General features: G+C 31.6%; 4 protein-coding genes across 4 annotated transcripts; all 4 read right to left on the reverse strand.

The window, feature by feature from the left end:
• Positions 1-1,527: 1,527 nt before the first annotated feature.
• On the reverse strand, positions 1,528-2,463 carry LOC108451599 (F-box/kelch-repeat protein At3g06240-like). Its single transcript, XM_017749275.1, has 2 exons — positions 2,370-2,463; positions 1,528-2,105 (listed from the first exon to the last, which is right to left on the reverse strand). The coding sequence occupies exons 1-2, from the start codon at positions 2,461-2,463 to the stop codon at positions 1,528-1,530; spliced, it is 672 nt and encodes a 223-aa protein (XP_017604764.1).
• An 11-nt stretch (positions 2,464-2,474) lies between these two features.
• On the reverse strand, positions 2,475-11,946 carry LOC128282208 (uncharacterized). The gene is made up of 3 exons (XM_053020367.1): positions 11,614-11,946; positions 11,341-11,484; positions 2,475-2,498 (listed from the first exon to the last, which is right to left on the reverse strand). The coding sequence occupies exons 1-3, from the start codon at positions 11,944-11,946 to the stop codon at positions 2,475-2,477; spliced, it is 501 nt and encodes a 166-aa protein (XP_052876327.1).
• A 1,817-nt stretch (positions 11,947-13,763) lies between these two features.
• Positions 13,764-14,438, reverse strand: LOC108451598 (uncharacterized). Its single transcript, XM_017749274.2, has 2 exons — positions 14,317-14,438; positions 13,764-14,217 (listed from the first exon to the last, which is right to left on the reverse strand). The coding sequence occupies exons 1-2, from the start codon at positions 14,335-14,337 to the stop codon at positions 13,999-14,001; spliced, it is 240 nt and encodes a 79-aa protein (XP_017604763.1). The 5' UTR covers positions 14,338-14,438; the 3' UTR covers positions 13,764-13,998.
• A 3,322-nt stretch (positions 14,439-17,760) lies between these two features.
• On the reverse strand, positions 17,761-18,244 carry LOC108452725 (uncharacterized). The gene is made up of 2 exons (XM_017750522.2): positions 17,893-18,244; positions 17,761-17,777 (listed from the first exon to the last, which is right to left on the reverse strand). Exons 1-2 carry the CDS (start codon positions 18,242-18,244, stop codon positions 17,761-17,763), a joined length of 369 nt encoding a protein of 122 aa, XP_017606011.1.
• Positions 18,245-19,050: the final 806 nt, after the last annotated feature.

Raw genomic sequence — 19,050 nt, forward strand, 5'->3', positions numbered from 1 at the left:
GCAAAATTTGTAAACAAATAAGGTAAGTTAGTTTATATGGCATAGTTCACTACAAAATTTAGGAGTTTTGGGAAGATTAAAAATGTCCTGAATAGATTTGGAGACAATTTAAGTAGTCCCTCACATTCATTCTTAAAAACAATTTTTAAAAAGTTTTAGGGACAATTATGAAAAATAATCTTCATAATTAAAGATTAATTTCGTCTCTAAGGCTTTAAGGACGAATTCCGTCCAAAAACATACCAAAATAATTAGGGATTAATACCATCCCAAAATACCCAAAATTATTTAATCAGGTTTCGTCTCTAAAAATTCCAAGGTTTTGCTTTTCTTTTCCTTTTAACTTAACCTTTACATATCCAACTGACAAATATTCAACAGCTAGTGCTCAAGTTTCTAACATTAGGGAAAGCAAGGGTAACTTTTTAAGCTTCTAATCCCCATTTTGCCTTTTTGTAATGCAAGTATATATGCTAAATTAAAGTATTCCTGTTCCATGCTTGAATCGATCAAAGCCAATTGCTAAATTTACAAATTTTCAAAAAGTTCAAATGAATACCTGAGAATTTTTAGCAATCTCTATCTTCAAATAAAGTATGTTTGAATATTTAATTTTGACTTGATATATCACTTGGAACAAGAATTTGACACTTTTTTCTAACGTGGTTCCTATGTTATTTTTGGTCCAATCTAATATATCTATATTTGAAAAAAGTCATATATTTTAGTACTCAAAGATAACAATGTTAAAGTTTAGTGTTTAATTTAAGTTTAATAAATTATTATTATTATTATTATTTTTAAAATTTTTGTGATGTATATGCAACTGGAAGTCCTGCAAATATTGAAGGGAAATTGTTAGAAGAATTAATTGATAAGAAACTAATTGTTACATTATCAAATGTAAAAGGAAGCACTTATACGGATTATGTTTCCTTGTATATAAGCATTTTAAATATATTAAACTAATTTCACTAAAAATTATCATCAAAAAGGTTTTTCAATTGACTACATCAGTCAATCCTTTATCCAGCTTGGAAAGTTGTAAAATCATTCTGATAATTATGTACATAAACTAGGAAAAGGCTAACATTTTAGATATTATCTAAACAATAACAACAATATGAAGAAGCTCACAAGTAACTATAGTCTACATAAAATGTATATCAAGAGAAAAACGCTCATTACATCTTACACATTTATGTTCAAGTTCCCTATCCACTATCATATTTAGTATCTATTTGATTCATATCCCTTTTTATATTCAATATTTATTTGATGCATTTCAAACTAATTAACGTATTATATGATCCTCATGCTCTTGTATTCCATTAATTGGAACCAGGTTCTCAACATAAGCAAAAATGGAGATGTAGTGCTGATGATGCTCCATGTAAGTATTGATTCCCAACCACCTTGAACTCTTGGGTGGAGGGGTCAAACAAGACTACTTCACAATTTGTGTTTAAAAGAAACATTTCACCATTTTTCCAAAACCCCAATACGTTGAAAACTCCAGGAATAGATTCAATGCTGAATTGTTGAAAACCTTATTCCTTCATTCATAACCCATAAATTAAAAGATTTGTCAATTCCTTCCACTGGGTAAGCAAAAACACCAAGCGATTTATTAAACACCAATACTTGAATACAGTGTTCTGGGTAAGACTCGAAAAATTTTGGGATAGGTGAAACCGAAAACTTCTCATTAGCCATGTCAAATGAAAGAATCATTTCTTTTTCATCAGGATAGTACCCCATCGTTGTCTCCCAATAACAAATTCCATCTAAGTAATTATCACCCCAATTTAAACCACATGGGGTATAATTAGGAGATGAGATTTCCTTCCAAGAATCACATTTAAGAGAATACAGCTCAACTTGGGACATATTTTCAGCAAATGCATTTTCATATTCAGTATTAACAAAAGAAAGAGTAACAAATCGCATGAATTTGTAGTCATCAGCTTTAGAATCAAACACAAAATCACCGTGGTTAAAATAAACACAGGCATAAGTATGGCCTAGGTAAGTAGGGCGTTGAGCTGAGGATGGAGGAAGGATTTTAAATTCTCTAGTTGATGGGTTCCAAATGGCAGCCTTATCTGTTAACCAATCATTTAAACAGAATAATCCATGACGAGCACCATAAACATAGGGTAGTTGATTCTTAAAAAAAGGAAATCGAATGTTTTGTTTTCCTAAAAAGTTTTCATCTTTTTCGACTGAAATTTGAGAGAAATAAGGCATGCTGGCCGTGCCATGATCATGTCGTTGGAGAACGAGATTAAGGTTATTGCTTTTAACATTGTTGTGATAATGTTTGGAAATGAAATGGGGAGTTTGAAAAAAAGAACACCAATACTTACAAACGCAGTTGAAGCGAGTAAGGGATTTAACTGGAAGCTTAGAGAGAATTTCCATCACCAAAGCTTCAGGCACTTCAAATCTTGGCCTCTGCATCTTCCTAAAAGTTAGGCGTCATCTATGGTGGCAACCTTAACCATGAAGCAAAGAAGTATAAAAGGCAAGCATTTAATGCATAATTTAGATGCATTTTAGGAAAAGATAATATTAACCTTTCGCACTCTAACCACCATCCAATAAACTTGGAAAAAGTAAGGCAAATTAATATTTTAGGAATATATATATATGTTATAGAAAAATTAATAAAACAATAAATAAAAGAGGATGAAAATACGAGAGAATTTTATTATTTTATTTTCACTTACAAGGTGCTATTTATAAACTCATTTACATTCAATTAATAAAGGTATTACATTGAATGAATTAAAGTTTCTTAATTACTCTATTTAATAATCTCTTGATTATAAATTAAGTAAAGAGTTTTATCTCATTACTTTAATATGCTTAAAGGGGGTTATGACATCCATTTAATTTACAACACTCCCCCTTGGATGTCTTTTAAATAAGAATGTGCCTCATTAAAACCTTTATTGGGAAAAACCCTGTGGGATAAAAACCTAATGAAGGAAAAAGAGTACACAATCTCCTATTACAAGTTGCCTCGTTAAAAACCTTTAACAGGAAAACCTAGTGGGACAAAACCTTGGTTAAAGGAAAAGAGTACAACATGTTTTAGACTCCCCCTAATGGCGACATCACATTATATCTTTGAGTCGACGCATTCTAATCTTGTTTCGTAGTCTTTCAAATGTTGAAGTTGGCAATGCCTTGGTAAAAAGATCTGCTAAATTATCACTAGAACAAATTTGTTGAACTTCTATGTCACCTTTCTTCTCAAGATCATAAGTGAAGAATAATTTTGGTGAAATATGTTTCGTTCTGTCACATTTGATATAACCACCTTTTAATTGAGCTATACATGCTGCATTATCTTCGTATAATATAGTTGGCATATTTTCCTGTAAAGGCAAATTACATATCTTCTGGATATGTTGGGTTAATAACCTTAGCCAAACACACTCTCGGCTTGCCTCATGCATTGCAATTATTTCAGCATGATTTGAAGAGGCAGCAGCTAATGTTTGCTTTGTCGAACGCCATAATATGGCAGTACCTCCACATGTAAATAAATATCCCGTTTGAGATCGACCTTTATGTGGATCCGATAAATATCCAGCATCAGCATAACCAACTAATAGGGATTTTGAATCATTTGAATAAAATAACCCCATATCAATGGTCCCTCTAAGATATCTAAATACATGTTTAATTCCATTCCAATGTCTACGTGTTGGAGAAGAACTAAATCTTGCTAACAAGTTTAGAGCAAAAGCTATATCAGGTCTTGTGTTATTTGCAAGATACATCAATGCTCCTATGGCACTTAGATATGGTACTTCAGGATCAAGAAACTCTTCATCATTCTCACAAGGACGAAATTGATCTTTATTAACATCTAAAGATCGTACAACCATCGGGGTACTCAATGGATGTGCTTTATCCATATAAAATTTATTTAAGATTTTTTTCGTATAAGTTGACTGATGGACATGAATTCCATCTTTTAAATGCTCGATCTGTAGGCCAAGACAAAATTTTGTTTTTCCGAGATCTTTCATCTCAATTTCTTTCTTTAAATAATTTACTGCATTTTGAAGCTCTTCAGGAGTTCCAATAATATTTAGATCATCAACATAAATAGCAATTATCACAAAGTTTGATTCAGACCTTTTTATAAAAACACATGGGCAGATTGGATCGTTTTTATAACCTTCTTTTAACAAATATTCACTAAGACGATTGTACCACATACGCCCAGATTGTTTTAATCTATATAAACTTTTCTTTAATCTGATTGAGCAATTTTCCCGGGAAACTCTATATCCTTCAGGGATTTTAAATCCTTTTGAGATTTTCATATAAATTTCAGTATCAAGTGTACCATACAAATAGGCTGTAACAACATCCATTAGACGCATATCAAGTTTTTCACGTACTGCTAAACTAATAAGGTATCTAAACGTGATTGTATCCACCACAGGAAAATATGTCTCTTCATAATCAATGCCGGGCCTTTATGAAAATCCTTGTGCTACAAGTCGTGATTTATATGTTACGACTTCATTTTTCTCATTTCGTTTTCGCACAAATATCCATTTATATCCTACTGGATTTACATATTTAGGTGTTTGGACTATAGGTCCAAAAACCTCACGTTTAGAAAGTGAATTTAATTCTGCTTGAATTGCGTCTTTCCATTTTGGCCAATCTTTTCTATTTCTACATTCCTCAATAGATTTAGGCTCAGGATCCTCATTTTCTTTTGCTATTTCAATAGCAACATTATAAGCAAAATTGTTGTCGGCAACTATATTTTTTCGGTTCCATCTTTTTCCTGAAGTAACATAACTTATTGAGATTTCTTCGTTATCACCATTTTCAGGTACCTGAACTCTTCTGGGGTTTTTTGATTAGTTATATCTTTGGACTCTTCTGGGACACTTGCCTCCACAATATTACCATCTTGAATAATTGATCCTGTAATAGCCCTAATTTGACCCTAGTCAGAAAGTGGTTTCGAGACCACAAAATCGAGACACGAAAATAATTAAATGCTGTATTCTATGTCTAATATATGTGAAAATGCATGTGTGAATCTTTGAATGCTTTGATTTTTGTCATTTGATGTGAATTAATCAAAAAGGGCTTAGTTGTTAAACATTGAAATCTTGCTAGGAGAAATTAAAAAGTGGCTGAACAATTGTAGTTACAAAAAAGGAGTCCTTGCATGTCAAATAGCCCATCTTTAAGTGTAGTGGGCGTAATGATGATGAATCATGAATAAAATATGATTTTATTATTTTTATTTTATAAGTTAAATTGTTTTATAATATGAAATGAATATTATAATATTAAAGGAATATTAATATTATAACAATAGTGATAAAAACAATGTTTTCATGGAGGGGTTCATCTTCTCACCTAGCCGAACTTGTGAGGAGGAGAGGAGAAAAATTCCTAAGGCATTTGGCACTTTGTTTTCTTCTATTAGGTAAGCTCTCTTGAAAATTTTGATGGAAACTTGATTATTGAGGTTATTGTTAAGTGTCTAGCTAACTCATGGTCCAATTCTTGTTTATAATTGTTAAGCATGTTTCGGCCATGGATGCTTTGATAAGAATTCTTGTGTTTGATGCTTTAAAATGTGAAATAATGTTGGAAATTAGGAATTAATAAGAAATTGGGTGGTGAAAATAAAGTTTTCACGCTTTACTTTCCTTCAATTGCCGTAGCTTAAAGAACAAAGAAACAATTAGGCTCTATGGTGTTCGGCCCTTGTGAAGGCAATTTGAGGTATGTTTGATTTTATATCTTGATGAATAAGGTTAGTTGTGGCAAGTTAGATAGATAGTAATTGGCTATAAGGGTTAAAATGCATGAATAGTACATAGTGGGTTAAAATAATGCTTGTATGAGGTATATTTGTCCTAAATGGCTATTGATGTTCGACAATTGGCAAGAAATGAATTTTGAATTTGAATTTTGAGGGAAAGAACGAATGTTAAATTTCAGTGTATATGGTTGCCGAATTTGATTATGGATAGTGAATAGAGGGATTATCCTTGTTCTAAATCAAGAACCTCATTGTCGAAATGAGTTTTGAACTTGTTAAATTAGGTATTAATGAATTGGGTTTGATGCTTCAAGTGATATATGCATACGAAACTAAATTGTGAATTATGTGTATACTTGTATGAACGTGATTATACATACTTATAAAAATATACACGTGTAATTGTTATACCTTGATTTAAGAGTATATACTTGTAAGCAAAAGTGTAAATGATATGATAAAGATGTTTTGGCTTAGTCATTGAAAGATAAATTGTTAATGCATCTATTGTATATATATATATGAATGTTTATGCGGTCATTGCTATGCTTATGCATAAGAAATTATATTTTAATTCATAAGTATATGTTTATGTGTGTACATGCACGTGTTTTAATGATTGAGTTTTGGAACCGAAAGATACTTTGATAATATATATATATGCAGCCATAAATAAGTTATATGTGAAAGTATAAGATAATTGTAAAATCATAAGATTGAAGTTATTTTGAATTTAAGGTTTATTAATTGGTGCTTGCCGAACGTGAATGTGAGTAATAGCTTGGTGATGTTGTGTTTTAAAATATTAATATAACCGAATAAAAGGCATGATTAATGAATTAGTGACAAGTGAATTTGTTTAATCTAGCTCAAGAGCTTAAGGAGCCTAATTCGGATAAGGGAAAAAGCTAAACTAACCAAATAGCATATCCGTAGTCATTCGACGACAGTCAAGGTAAGTCTTTGAGTAATGAAACTTAGCTTATGATTTGATAAAATCATGGTATATAAGCATAATAAATAAATTGTGACCTATTGGTTCTACTTGAATTACGTAGTGGGATAAATAATTTGTGCATATGACTTGTAGCCGAATGGTTATAGAAATCATGTTGGATAGTGAAACGAAATCGTGTTCTTTGTATGTGGCTATTGAGCGAAAAGTGGAATGGTTGATAAGCATGTTGTGCTTGTGTTCAAATAATGTAAATGAAATGCTAATGTGTTATGATATATATATATGTGTGTGCATGATAATGGAGAATTATATCCGGGCTAAGTCCCGAAGGCATTCGTGCTGGTGTTATATCCGGGCTAAGTCCCGAAGGCATTTGTGCTGGTGTTATATCCGGGCTAAGTCCCGAAGGCATTCGTGCTGGTATTATATCCGGGCTAAGTCCCGAAGGCATTCGTGCTGGTATTATATCCGGGCTAAGTCCCGAAGGCATTCATGCTGGTGTTATATCCGGGCTAAGTCCCGAAGGCATTCGTGCTGGTATTATATTCGGGCTTAAAGTCCCGCATGCTTTGCGGTGGTGATTTGATTTTGGTTTTAAATCTAGCAGACTTAGGGCTAAGTCCCGAAGGCATTCGTGCTGGTGTTATATCCAGGCTAAGTCCCGAAGGCATTCGTGCTGGTATTATATCCGGGCTTAAAGTCCCGCATGCTTTGTGGTGGTGATTTGATTTTGGTTTTAAATCTAGCAGACTTAATGCCAATGATTGGAGTAAGATTATGATTTCGAATGTTCGTAGTAAACTACCATTGAATATGTTCAATACATTAAGTCGGTCAGGTATGTATTATATACTTTTATATGTTAGATTGATCGGAATTGAATCATGAATGCGAAATGAGAAGTATATGTGACAATCTCATATATGTATGTGTGTATTCGGTTATGGTGAAAGGTTATATGAGATTGATTTGGTGATATACATGTTAAATAATATGAATCCAAAGAATGGGTAATAAATCGCTTGGGACAAAGAAGATAACATGATTTCGGAAAATCACCATAAATTGTGGAAGTTGAGTTAGAGGCTGAATAAATTATGTCATGAAATCTTAATGAGTCTAGTTTTTATAAAAGAAACCGTGTAAGCAAAAGAGTTACCAATAATGAGATATTTGAAGTGGCGTGGAATAGAGTCAAAATGACTTGAGGTCCCCTGCTCGCTTTTCGAAAATCATTATAAATGGTACAAAAATATTTATAAGATAAAATTTATATTCTTAGACTCCTAATGAGTCTAGTTTCAAATGAAATAAACGATAACATATTTCAATTCTTTATAATGAGAAATTTGGTGAAGAGTGGTCGATTAGTCAAACAAAGGAAACAGGGGAAACTTCAATAAAAACCTGGATTGATTGGTCAAACCAAAAATTCTGAAAATTTGATGGATGGAATATATATGAGTCTATTTTTAGGTAAAATTAACGCCACTTGATTTGGTGTTTCTTAGCTCCAGTTATAAATAATTTAGTGACTGTTGCTCAGGAAGACAGCTTGTAGTGAATTTGTGATTTTGTTGCAAACATGGTTAAAACTTGTTAATGAAATGCTTTTCGAGTTCTTATGATCTTATTTGTAATTTCAATATTTGGTTTTAATTGAGTTCAGATTCAAGTGAGGTGAATTTGCTAAATATGCATTATGTTCATGGATACTTGGCCGAAATGGCAATTATCTAGGAATGATTTCTTGAAAATTTGAATAATCGATCTATAAGTAAATTAATTGTTTGCATTGCTTAAAACTTACTAAGCGTTGAAGCTTACTCCGTGTTCTCTTTTCCATTTCTTATAGGTATATACTTTAGCTCGAGTTGGAAGGGCCGGAGATATCATCACACTATCTAGTCATTATGTGAGTTGAGAAGATTGTATATCATCATGGTTTAAGGCATGTATAGGATAGACTATAGGTAGAATGATATTTCGACTTTGTATACATTATAGCCATGCGAAGATGGCTTGCTCATTTTTTTTAGAGAAGCCTTATAATTGAACTAATGTGGTGAAATGTTTTAGTTATAACTTGATAGTAGTTAATTTGTTATTAGATATTCGGTTATGTTTTGATAGTGAGTCATTTTGGAAATTTATAAGAGCTCTTATGGAAAATCAATGAGACATGTTTGCATTGTTGATAATTTATGTCTGGTAAGTATCTTTGACCTTAGAGAAGTTTTGTTCAGTCAAGTAATACCTCATAACCTTATTCCGGCAACGGATACAGGTTAGGAGTGTTACAGATCCTTTCCTTTTACGAGGATTTTTATCTTTGGAACCGATTGGCCTTCCACGCTTCAAGCGTGGATTACTTTCTTTTGCACTAACAATTTGCCTTATTGGGATATCAATTCGTATTGGAGCATTTTCAGCTGGTATGTGAGATTTTGTAATTCTCTTTAGGTCAGTAAATGAATCTGGCAGTTTATTGGCAATGTTTTGCAAATGTATAATCCTTTGAACTTCTTGTTCACATTGGCTTGTACGAGGATCTAATTGAGATAATGATGATCCATTCCATGTAATTTCTTTAACCAGTTGTATTTTCTCTCCCCCTAATGTTGGGAATGTTGTCTCATCAAAATGACAATCAATAAATCATGCAGTAAACAAATCTCCAGTTAATGGTTCAACATATTTAATTATAGAAGGAGATTCATAACCAACATATATTCCCAACCTCCTTTGAGGACCCATCTTTGTGCGTTGTGGTGGAGCAATTGGAACATATACTGCACATCCAAAAATTCTAAGATGGGAAATATTTGGCTCTTGACCAAAAGCCAATTGTAATGGGGAGTACTTATTATAACTTGTTGGCCTTAAGCGCACAAGTGCTGTTGCATGCAAAATAGCATATCCCCAAGCTGTAACAGGGACTTTGTTCTCATAAGCAATGGCCGAGCTATTAATTGGAGGCGTTTGATAAATGATTCAGCTAAACCATTTTGTGTATGAACATGAGCTATAGGATGTTCAACTTTTATCCCAATTGACATACAATAATCATTAAAAGCTTGGGACGTAAACTCACCAGCATTATCAAGACGAATAGTTTTGATTGCATAATCTGGAAATTGTGCTCTTAATCAAATTATTTGAGCAAGTAGTCTCGCAAACGCCAGGTTGCGAGTCGATAATAAGCATACATGTGACCACCCACTAGATGCATCTATTAATACCATAAAATATCTGAATGGTCCACATGGTGGATGAATAGGCCCACATATATCACCTTGAATACGTTCCAGAAATGTTGGAGATTCAATCCCAACTTTAGCTGGTGATGGTCTAATAATCAATTTTCCTTGAGAACAAGCGACACAAGATAAATCCTTGAATTCAAGAATCTTTTGGTTCTTTAATGGGTGTCCAATTGAATTCTCGATGATTTTTCGCATCATAATAGATCTGAGATGGCCTAACCGGTCATGCCAAATAGTAAAAGTATAAGCTTCTACAAACTTCTGGTTTGTAGTAACATATGATTCAATTGCACTAATATGTGCATAATATAAACCTGATGAAAAAGCAGGTAGCCTTTCCAAAATATATTTCTTTCCACATTCAACATTTGTAATATATAGATATTCAACATTTTTCTCATTCATAGTCTCAATATGATATCCATTAAGACGAATATCTTTAAAACTCAATAAATTTCTTTGAGATTTGGTGGAATATAAAGCATCATCAATGATAAATTTTGTACCTTTAGGTAATAATATAATAGCTCTTCCAGAGCCTTCAATAAGTTTTGAACTACCCGATATTGTATTAACATGGGCATTACTCATTGTCAAATGAGAAAAATATTTTTTTATCTTTGAGTATCGTATGTGTTGTAGCACTATCTGCAAGACACATGTCTTCATTGATTTTGGGTCTATCGAAATTTTGTTGAATACTCATATTCTTCATAAAAACAAACAAAATATAATATGAGAAACATTACAAATATTTATTAAATATATCAATTATTTTTTTATGCAAGAAAATAAAATATACTTAAAAAAATGTCAAAATAACATCAATTTTTCTAATGATTCTCAAAGGAATCTGCCACATCTAGATGAGTTATATTATTAAGGTAATTAAATTTATCATCCCTGTAGGCATGGTCAGTTTTATTATTATAGTGAATATCTTCATCTTTTGCCTCTATTTCATCATTTTGGGATATAAAATTTGTCTCCATATGCTTTCCCTTCCTTTTAATGGATGCTTGATAAAGTTTCACTAAATGCTCAGACGTACGACAGGTACGTGACCAATGCCCCTTCATACCACATCGGTAGCATATATTCTCAACAATCTTTGAAGGATTATTTTGACCACTTCTTTCTTGTCTTTCATTGTTATTATTTTTCTGGTGGTTAGAAGTATCATTGTTATGACCACCATGATAACGATTACTAATACGTCCTCGACCACGTCCCCCACTACGTCCACGACCTCGGCCGCGACTTCTATATTTTCTATTTTCATAATTATTGTGTACTGCTACATTCACTTCAGGGAATGGTGCAGAACTAGTGGGACGAATTCCATGATTTTTCATCAATAGCTCATTATTTTGCTCAGCCACCAAAAGGCATGAAATCAATTCAGAATACCTTTTAAAACCTTTTTCACGGTATTGCTGCTGCAGGAGCACATTAGTAGCGTGAAAGGTTGAAAATGTTTTCTCTAACAAGTCCTCATCAGTTATGTTTTCTCCACATAATTTTAGTTGAGAACTAATTTTGAAAAGTTCTGAATTGTATTCACTTACAGTCTTAAAATCTTGCAACCGTAAGTGCATCCAATCATAACGAGCTTTAGGGAGTATCACAGTTTTCTGATGGTCAAATCGTTCTTTCAAATTTTTCCACAACTCAAGAGGGTCTTTCACAGTGAGATATTCCACTTTTAATCTTTCATGCAGATGATGACGGATGAAAATCATTGCTTTTGCCTTGTCTTGATTAGATGCTTCTTTATCTGCTAATATAGTATTTCCTAGACCTTTAGCATCTAGGTGAATTTCAGCATCTAACACCCATGAAAAATAGTTCTTGCCTGAGATGTCTAAGGCCGCAAATTCAAGTTTGGCAAGATTTGACATTATAATCACTTGAATCAAAATAAAAAAAAATTAGTAAATTAATAAGTATTCTCAATCGTAAAATAATTCAATTATATATACCAAATTTGCTAAATAATAATATGTATGTCAAATATTGGCATAAAGAGGAATAGTCATGATAATAACTTAACACAAATTAAATTAATTGAAATTTCTTTTAATAAAAAAAACATGTATATATAATTATCATTATTAGATTTTAGTTGTAAAAATAAATGTGCAAATGTTACCCAAAGCAAATATTTCATCTAGAAAATAAAATAAAAGAATTATGAAAATACATATACCGTATATAGTTTAACGGGAGTTATACGGGCAAATTATAAAAAGTCGAAATGACGTAAACTTCACTATGAATTCGTAAAAGCTCGTGCCGATAACGTGTTATAGAAAAATTAATAAAACAATAAATAAAAGAGGATGAAAATACGAGAGAATTTCATTATTTTATTTTCACTTACAAGGTGCTATTTATAAGCTCCTTTACATTCAATTAATAAAGGTATTACATTGAATGAATTAAAGTTTCTTAATTTCTCTATTTAATAATCTCTTGATTATAAATTAAGTAAAGAGTTTTATCTCATTACTTTAATATGCTTAAAGGGGTTATGACATCCATTTAATTTACAACAATATATATATAATTAATTTTTAAACAGTAAGTTAGCTTATATGAAAACATCTAAATTAGATAAAAATTTTATGAAAGTGTAATTTTTTATACAAAATCGGAATAAGTGTATTTCAACACGCTCAAACTCACGTCCTCCTATATTGATAACAATTTCGATATCAATTGAACTTAAACTTTATCATCTATGAAAGTATAAATTAAAAATATTGATATGATAGCTTTTTTTAATTGTTTTATCTAAGTAAAAATCAAGGGTCATCTTTGTAACACATTTTGTAAAGTTTGCCTAAAGGTTAAATTTTGTTATTAGTCCTTGTACTTTATGAAAATTGTCGATTTAGTCTCTATACTTTAATTTGGTCATTTATAGTCATTATACTTTTAGAATTTTAAAATTTCAGTCTTCACTGACGATAACTATTAAATTCATTAAGTTAAATTCTATTATTTTCAAAACCTAATGCTGCAAACTTGTTATCATATGTGTAATGTTATGTCAGCTTCTTATTTATACATATTACTCTCTAATAATCCAGTTAATGGGTTAACGTTTGTCATTTGAGTCAAAATTAAAATTTCATATTTTGATAAATATATGGTTTAAGAATGATTCAGTTAAAGAATACGAACTAAATCTATAATTGTATTGAATCAAACAATAATTCATCCATCGATCTCCAATTTGAATAACATGTACCTTTTTCGAATTGTTTTGTACCTCACTTTAGCTATTCATTCTTTTCTTGTTGTTCTTTCTCTACTTCACTAATAGACTTTCTTTTAAATATTTTTTCATTCTTGTTAAACATTTAGAACAAATAAATTTAAGCTTTAAACAGAAATGTTTTCATAAAGTCAACATACAACTAGTAATTTTCTTTCACAAAAAAAAAATTACTTAAGTGTATTTTGGTGTAATCAGAATAAAACATGTCAATTTTCAAACATAAGCTTCACAATCAGGGGCGTAGCCAGGGGGGCTGGCATGGGCCCCGGTCCCCCTTAAAATGTAAAATTGTATTTTAGGTCCTTCAGATTTTTTAAAAATTTTAAATTAGTAAAAGTAAAATTACACTTTGGCCCCCTTAAAATTATAAATATTTGATTTAATTCTTTACAAATTATAAAGATATAAACTATAGAAAATTAAAATTTCATCCGACCCCCTAAACAAATTTTCTAGCTTCGCCTCTGTTCACAATAATCACACTAACAATAATAATTTCTAAATAAGAATATTGTGTACTTACAAGACAAACATAGAAGTACTGCTCAAATACCCTACACAAAATAGAAAACATATAGTCTTAATACCCTACCAAAAGAATGAAAATTGTAAGCAATTCTAAAGTCGATCGGAAAGGGTAATCTTTTAATGGGAGCATTTGTTCCATTTAATTTCGAGATATTGCATCTTTTGCGGATTCCAGGGCCAATGTGGCAGCAGCAGCGGCACCGGTGAGGACACCGCCGCTGGTCTTCTGGTTGGTTGGCGGATGTTGGTGAGTCACTTGCACGGCCTTCATCTCTGGACCCTTCCCAGCTGATGAACTATAGTCCATTGTTTCCACCTTTCTTTCTACATCACCTTGTGCATTTGTGGTCTCAAACTCCTGTTTCAAAGCAAAATGCATTTAAAAAATAAAATCTGAATTCAAGAAGATCAAACATTAACGAGAAGTGGAGATACAAAAGAAGAAAACAAACAATACCTTCCTGGATTGGATGTTCATATTGAATGTGAAGAATCTTAGTTAATATATTGGATTTGGATATTAAGAAGTGAATGAGAATATTTATTTACATAAATAAGGTGTAATTGGAATAATAGTGAGACATGGATGATGATGAATGCTTGGTCTCCAACACCAATTATGTGCCGAAAGTAGAGGACCTAACATCAAGCGTACACCTACACTTGTTACGCCCTCTTATATCTCATCTGCAAGACTATGATTTTTCGGAAGCAAATATTAACTCCGTTTTCTTTTTCTAGATATAAAAGTATATTTTTCTTTTGCATGTCCAAAGTATGAACAAATTAAAACTTACCCCTCTTAAATTTTTGTTTTTATTTCTATCCATTCTCATAAAATTATCGTCGCCGGTAAATTTGGTTTAATCTTTATATGTTTTATTAATAGTATTCTTTTTTTTTTATTAAATTTATCCCTCAATCCACGTATAGTTCATATATATATATATATATATATGCGCCCACACACGCTTGTTTATCCAATGCCTCCATATCCTTCTTCCATCCTAAGTTACCTTATGATTAAGGAAATTTCATACAATTGTTACTAGTGAAGAATAACATCATATCCCCATTTTATGTTCCATTGTATTCACTGAGAAGTGATTCTTGGAAGGAAATTCCATTTCCTAATTATACACAAAAATTACATAGAATTTGTTATTGGAAAACAACGATAGGGATGTATCGTGATATTGAAGTACTGATTCTTTCATTTGACATGGCGAATGAGAAGTTTTTTACTTTACCTATTCCATAATTTGTTGGGTTTTTCCCACAATACGATGTTATGCTATTGGTGTTTAATTGATCGTTTGGTGTTACTGTTTACCCATTGGAAGGAACTAACACGTCTATTGATTTATAGGTTATGAGTGAAGAATTGCATGGACCAAACAATTCAGTATTGAATTTATTTTTGGAGTTGTACACCCTTTAGGATTTTGAAAAAATGGTGAATTGTTTTTTAGAGGCACAAATAACGAAATAGTGTTATTTGACACTTTCACCCAAGATCCTAAGGAGTTTAGGATTAATACTTTCTAGAAGTCCATTTCTTATGTTGAGAGCCTAATTCATATCAATGGAAAATAAAAATGCGAGGAACATATAACACGTCAATCAGCCAGAGATGCATCAAATAAATACTAAATATGAAGAGAGATAGGCATCAAATAGATACTAAATATGAAAATGGATAGGGAACTAGATCATAAATGTGTAAGATGTAATTATCATGGAAATATTCTTGATGGTTACTGATCGAGTTGCCAGACCATTACGTCATCAATTGCATCTTGTTTCTCTGTATTAGATCTTTCTCAAACTACCCTCTACATGAAACTGATCCACAGTTAAAGCATTCATACAAACTAGCATCATGCAGCGCAAGCTGAAATCGATAAATTCTACTCTATCAATTACCTACTTTACCTCATTCTTCTCTATATTATACATAGAGTTGTGATTTTCAATTTGTTTCAGTGGGCATCCAGCCAGAAACTTTGAGTCTTTCATAGGAATTCCGGCCTTTCTTCATCTGCAACTCGGTTACTTCATTGGTCATATTTGTTGACCTTTTATGGAATTCTTTATGCATAACCAATTCAATTTAAATGGTTTAATTTGCTCCTAGTCCCTACACTCTTTACACATTTGAAATTTAATCCATCTACTTTTTATTTCTATAAATTTAATCAATCTACTTTTTTTATTTAACTAGATTCACTTTCTTGCTACAGACAAGAATATGAGTTGGGAATTAAATCAATTACTTCAAATTATTATTTATTTATTTTGTAATTAAATAATTAAAGTTCAAAGTGGAAATTAAATTAATAAAGTCATCATAGTTTCATGAAAACAAGTTAATTAAATTGATTTATTCATAGATTTTAGTACTATAAAATCGTCATAATTTTGACGGAATTAGAATTACATTAAGTAATTTAATGAGTTTAATTAACTATTTATTAATTAAATGAATAAATAATTTCTTTGGAATAGGAAATATATCTTTTGGGCTGAAAAATTATATAAATTAATTTAAAGATCAAATAAAACTTATAATTGATTCGATAAATGACGAAGCCCAACTAGACCCACTTTAATAGGGATGGGCGACAAACCTTAGTCACAAAGAGAGCATACCACAACCCCTAGCTTGTATAGTCCTGGTAGGAGTCATATTTCCCATTAAAATATTATTATTAAGTGACACCTTATTCAAACTAAAACGCTTGTTAATTTATCTACAAATAGAGACTAAGGGCTACACCAAATACACACCTAATGTACGTCGATATTCTGTCAAAATATAGAATTTATTTTCAAATAAATTTTATTTTTTAACAGAATTCGTCTTTCAATTTATAGCTCTTAAAGTTTCACTAAAGTGTTCGTTGATTTGTGAATAGAGCCCACACTCTAGCAAATCGAGGTGGAGGATAATGGAAAAGATTACGAGGTCGAAAGCCAAGAACAAAAAGTCCACCTAATTTGAAAACATGGGTATAATTTGTATAATAGAATTATTGCTATTAACATCACAACGGGTCAGTTTTAAAGAAAATTCCTAAAATTCTGTTGTGCTTAATTCCATTATTTTTAAATTGATTTTTCCTACACCAATGTCACCGGAGATATGGATTACTTAGAATCTTTTATAGACAAAAAAAGTGTTATAATTGGGAATTGATAACTTTTGCAATTGAGTATTAAAACTTCAACTTAATTAATTAGTTAAAATCCTCAGTCATTTTACCATAGTTGTAACTTCTAAGAGTGATTCTTCAATCGATATTACCTCTCCCCATAGATCAACAATGTTTAGAAAAATAATCATATTCAATATTATCTCTCTCCATAGATCAACAATGTTTAGAAAAATAATCGTATTCCAACTGTTAAAAAAGGATTCTCAACACTATTATCTAGGTAGATATGAAGTTCATAAAGTTCAAATGCGAACATAACTCCACAATTTTAAACCAGCCTGATAGTTAATCTCATCCCCATTTAAGAAATATTTCTTTCATTCCACCTACTTAAAATTTCTTGTCGAAATTGTTTTTTTTTTTTTTATATTTATGTGTTCCAATTTCTCTTTTTTAAATTATTTATCAAGTAACTAATTTCAAAAAAAAACAATTCTATATAGTAGAGATTAATAAACAAGAAGCAAATGATTTGCAAAGATAAGTATCATTTTATTTATTATTATTCAAAGAAACAACTACACTTTCACTTATTATTCAAACATACAATTACAATTTTATTTAGGATTTCACAATGAAGCTCATCGACCATATCGACTAGCAACTTCCACAAAATCCAGCATACTTATATTGCTAATACTATGCAGTGTAGTGCAGGAAGATGAACCATGGGGGAGTCAATCTTAAACAAATGGGAAACCTGCAACAAATAAACAAACAATAGCTTCATCAGAATGAAACCAACACTATCAACTAAACCATTATATGTCTAAAGTCAAGGTAATGAAAACTGCAGCATGCAAAATTGTACTTACCTCCGCACTTGTGACCAACAGGACGAACTGCAATGTTGCAGCGTTTTGGAATGGTCACTGCAACTTCTGGCCTCACCCCCGCATCGTATGCGGTACGAGTTTGCAGAATAGCGCAGAGGCAGCCTGGATTGCTGAGCTTTTTCTCTATTATGGCACAACAACGCTCAGAAACCGGAGCTCTCCAGTATTTTGCAGCGTATGTACATGGAGACAGCTTCTGAGCTTCCTTCTCAATGTCATGTTTCCCACAGGGACCATAATAATCATGAGTTGCATCCACTCCATTGAACCCTGCAATGCTCATACTCACAACAAACACTACAACCCACATGTACTTCACTTGAGTTTCCATTTCTTGAATGCAATATTCAGGTATACTTGTCTACAACTTGAACTCAGAGGATGGCACTTCTCAACAATTTATACCCAAACAATAGATGAATTCCACATATTACAATGGACATGGAACTAGAGAAAAAGTCATGTGTCAGCTGCCATACCTACTATTTAAGAACATCGTTTTCGACTTATCAGACCATTAAACATCAATTACACCTTGTTTCTGTGTATTAGATCTTTCTCAAACAACCATATATATGAAACTGACCCACAGTTTAAGCATTAGCATATAAAAACCGAGCCTATCATTTGCCCACATTGACTTTTTTTCGATTTTACCCCACACCATCTTTGTGGGCTGATGGGGTTCTGGTTTTCGGGTAGGTAATATATATGTATATATAAATCCAGAAATATGATTTAGACCGAATTTTTATATTTTAAGGCCGAAATTCTTGGTCCAAATGAGAGAGGAGCCAACAATGATCCTACTAGCCTATCGACCCAAATCCCCAAAAAATGAATAAAAAATTAAAAGAACTAAATGATTAAAAGCCCAACTCTGAACACATCTATCCAAACCCAACTCTGAAAACTATTGTTTTTAATAATTATTTATAAAATTCAAATTCTTTTTATTAAATGATCCTAATTTTCAATGCTAAACTAAAAGTAAAAAAATATTCTGCTATTAATTAAATTAATTTATTTATCTTCCATTCCTATCAACGAACAAGAAATTAATTTAATTAATTGTAAATATTTTTTCCTTTAATTTTAGCTTAGCATTGAAGATTCGAGTTATATAATAAAAAATAA

The sequence above is a fragment of the Gossypium arboreum genome, chromosome 10 (assembly GCF_025698485.1).
Source record: "Gossypium arboreum isolate Shixiya-1 chromosome 10, ASM2569848v2, whole genome shotgun sequence".
Classification (NCBI taxonomy): domain Eukaryota; kingdom Viridiplantae; phylum Streptophyta; class Magnoliopsida; order Malvales; family Malvaceae; genus Gossypium; species Gossypium arboreum.

Bases quoted from the DNA above. Each gene is read 5' to 3' on its own strand.
- LOC108451599 (XM_017749275.1), bottom strand. From the start codon at position 2,463: ATGCAGAGGCCAAGATTTGAAGTGCCTGAAGCTTTGGTGATGGAAATT. The intron at 2,106-2,369 runs GTAAGTATTGGT...ATTGGTTAACAG, and splicing joins TACTCGCTTCAACTGCGTTT to ATAAGGCTGCCATTTGGAAC.
- LOC128282208 (XM_053020367.1), bottom strand. From the start codon at position 11,946: ATGTCAAATCTTGCCAAACTTGAATTTGCGGCCTTAGACATCTCAGGC. The intron at 11,485-11,613 runs GTAAGTGAATAC...GTGCTCCTGCAG, and splicing joins GGTTGCAAGATTTTAAGACT to CAGCAATACCGTGAAAAAGG. The intron at 2,499-11,340 runs GTACACAATAAT...TTCATGGTTAAG, and splicing joins TCCCTGAAGTGAATGTAGCA to GTTGCCACCATAGATGACGC.
- LOC108451598 (XM_017749274.2), bottom strand. From the start codon at position 14,337: ATGAACATCCAATCCAGGAAG. The intron at 14,218-14,316 runs GTATTGTTTGTT...GCTTTGAAACAG, and splicing joins TGAACATCCAATCCAGGAAG to GAGTTTGAGACCACAAATGC.
- LOC108452725 (XM_017750522.2), bottom strand. From the start codon at position 18,244: ATGGAAACTCAAGTGAAGTACATGTGGGTTGTAGTGTTTGTTGTGAGT.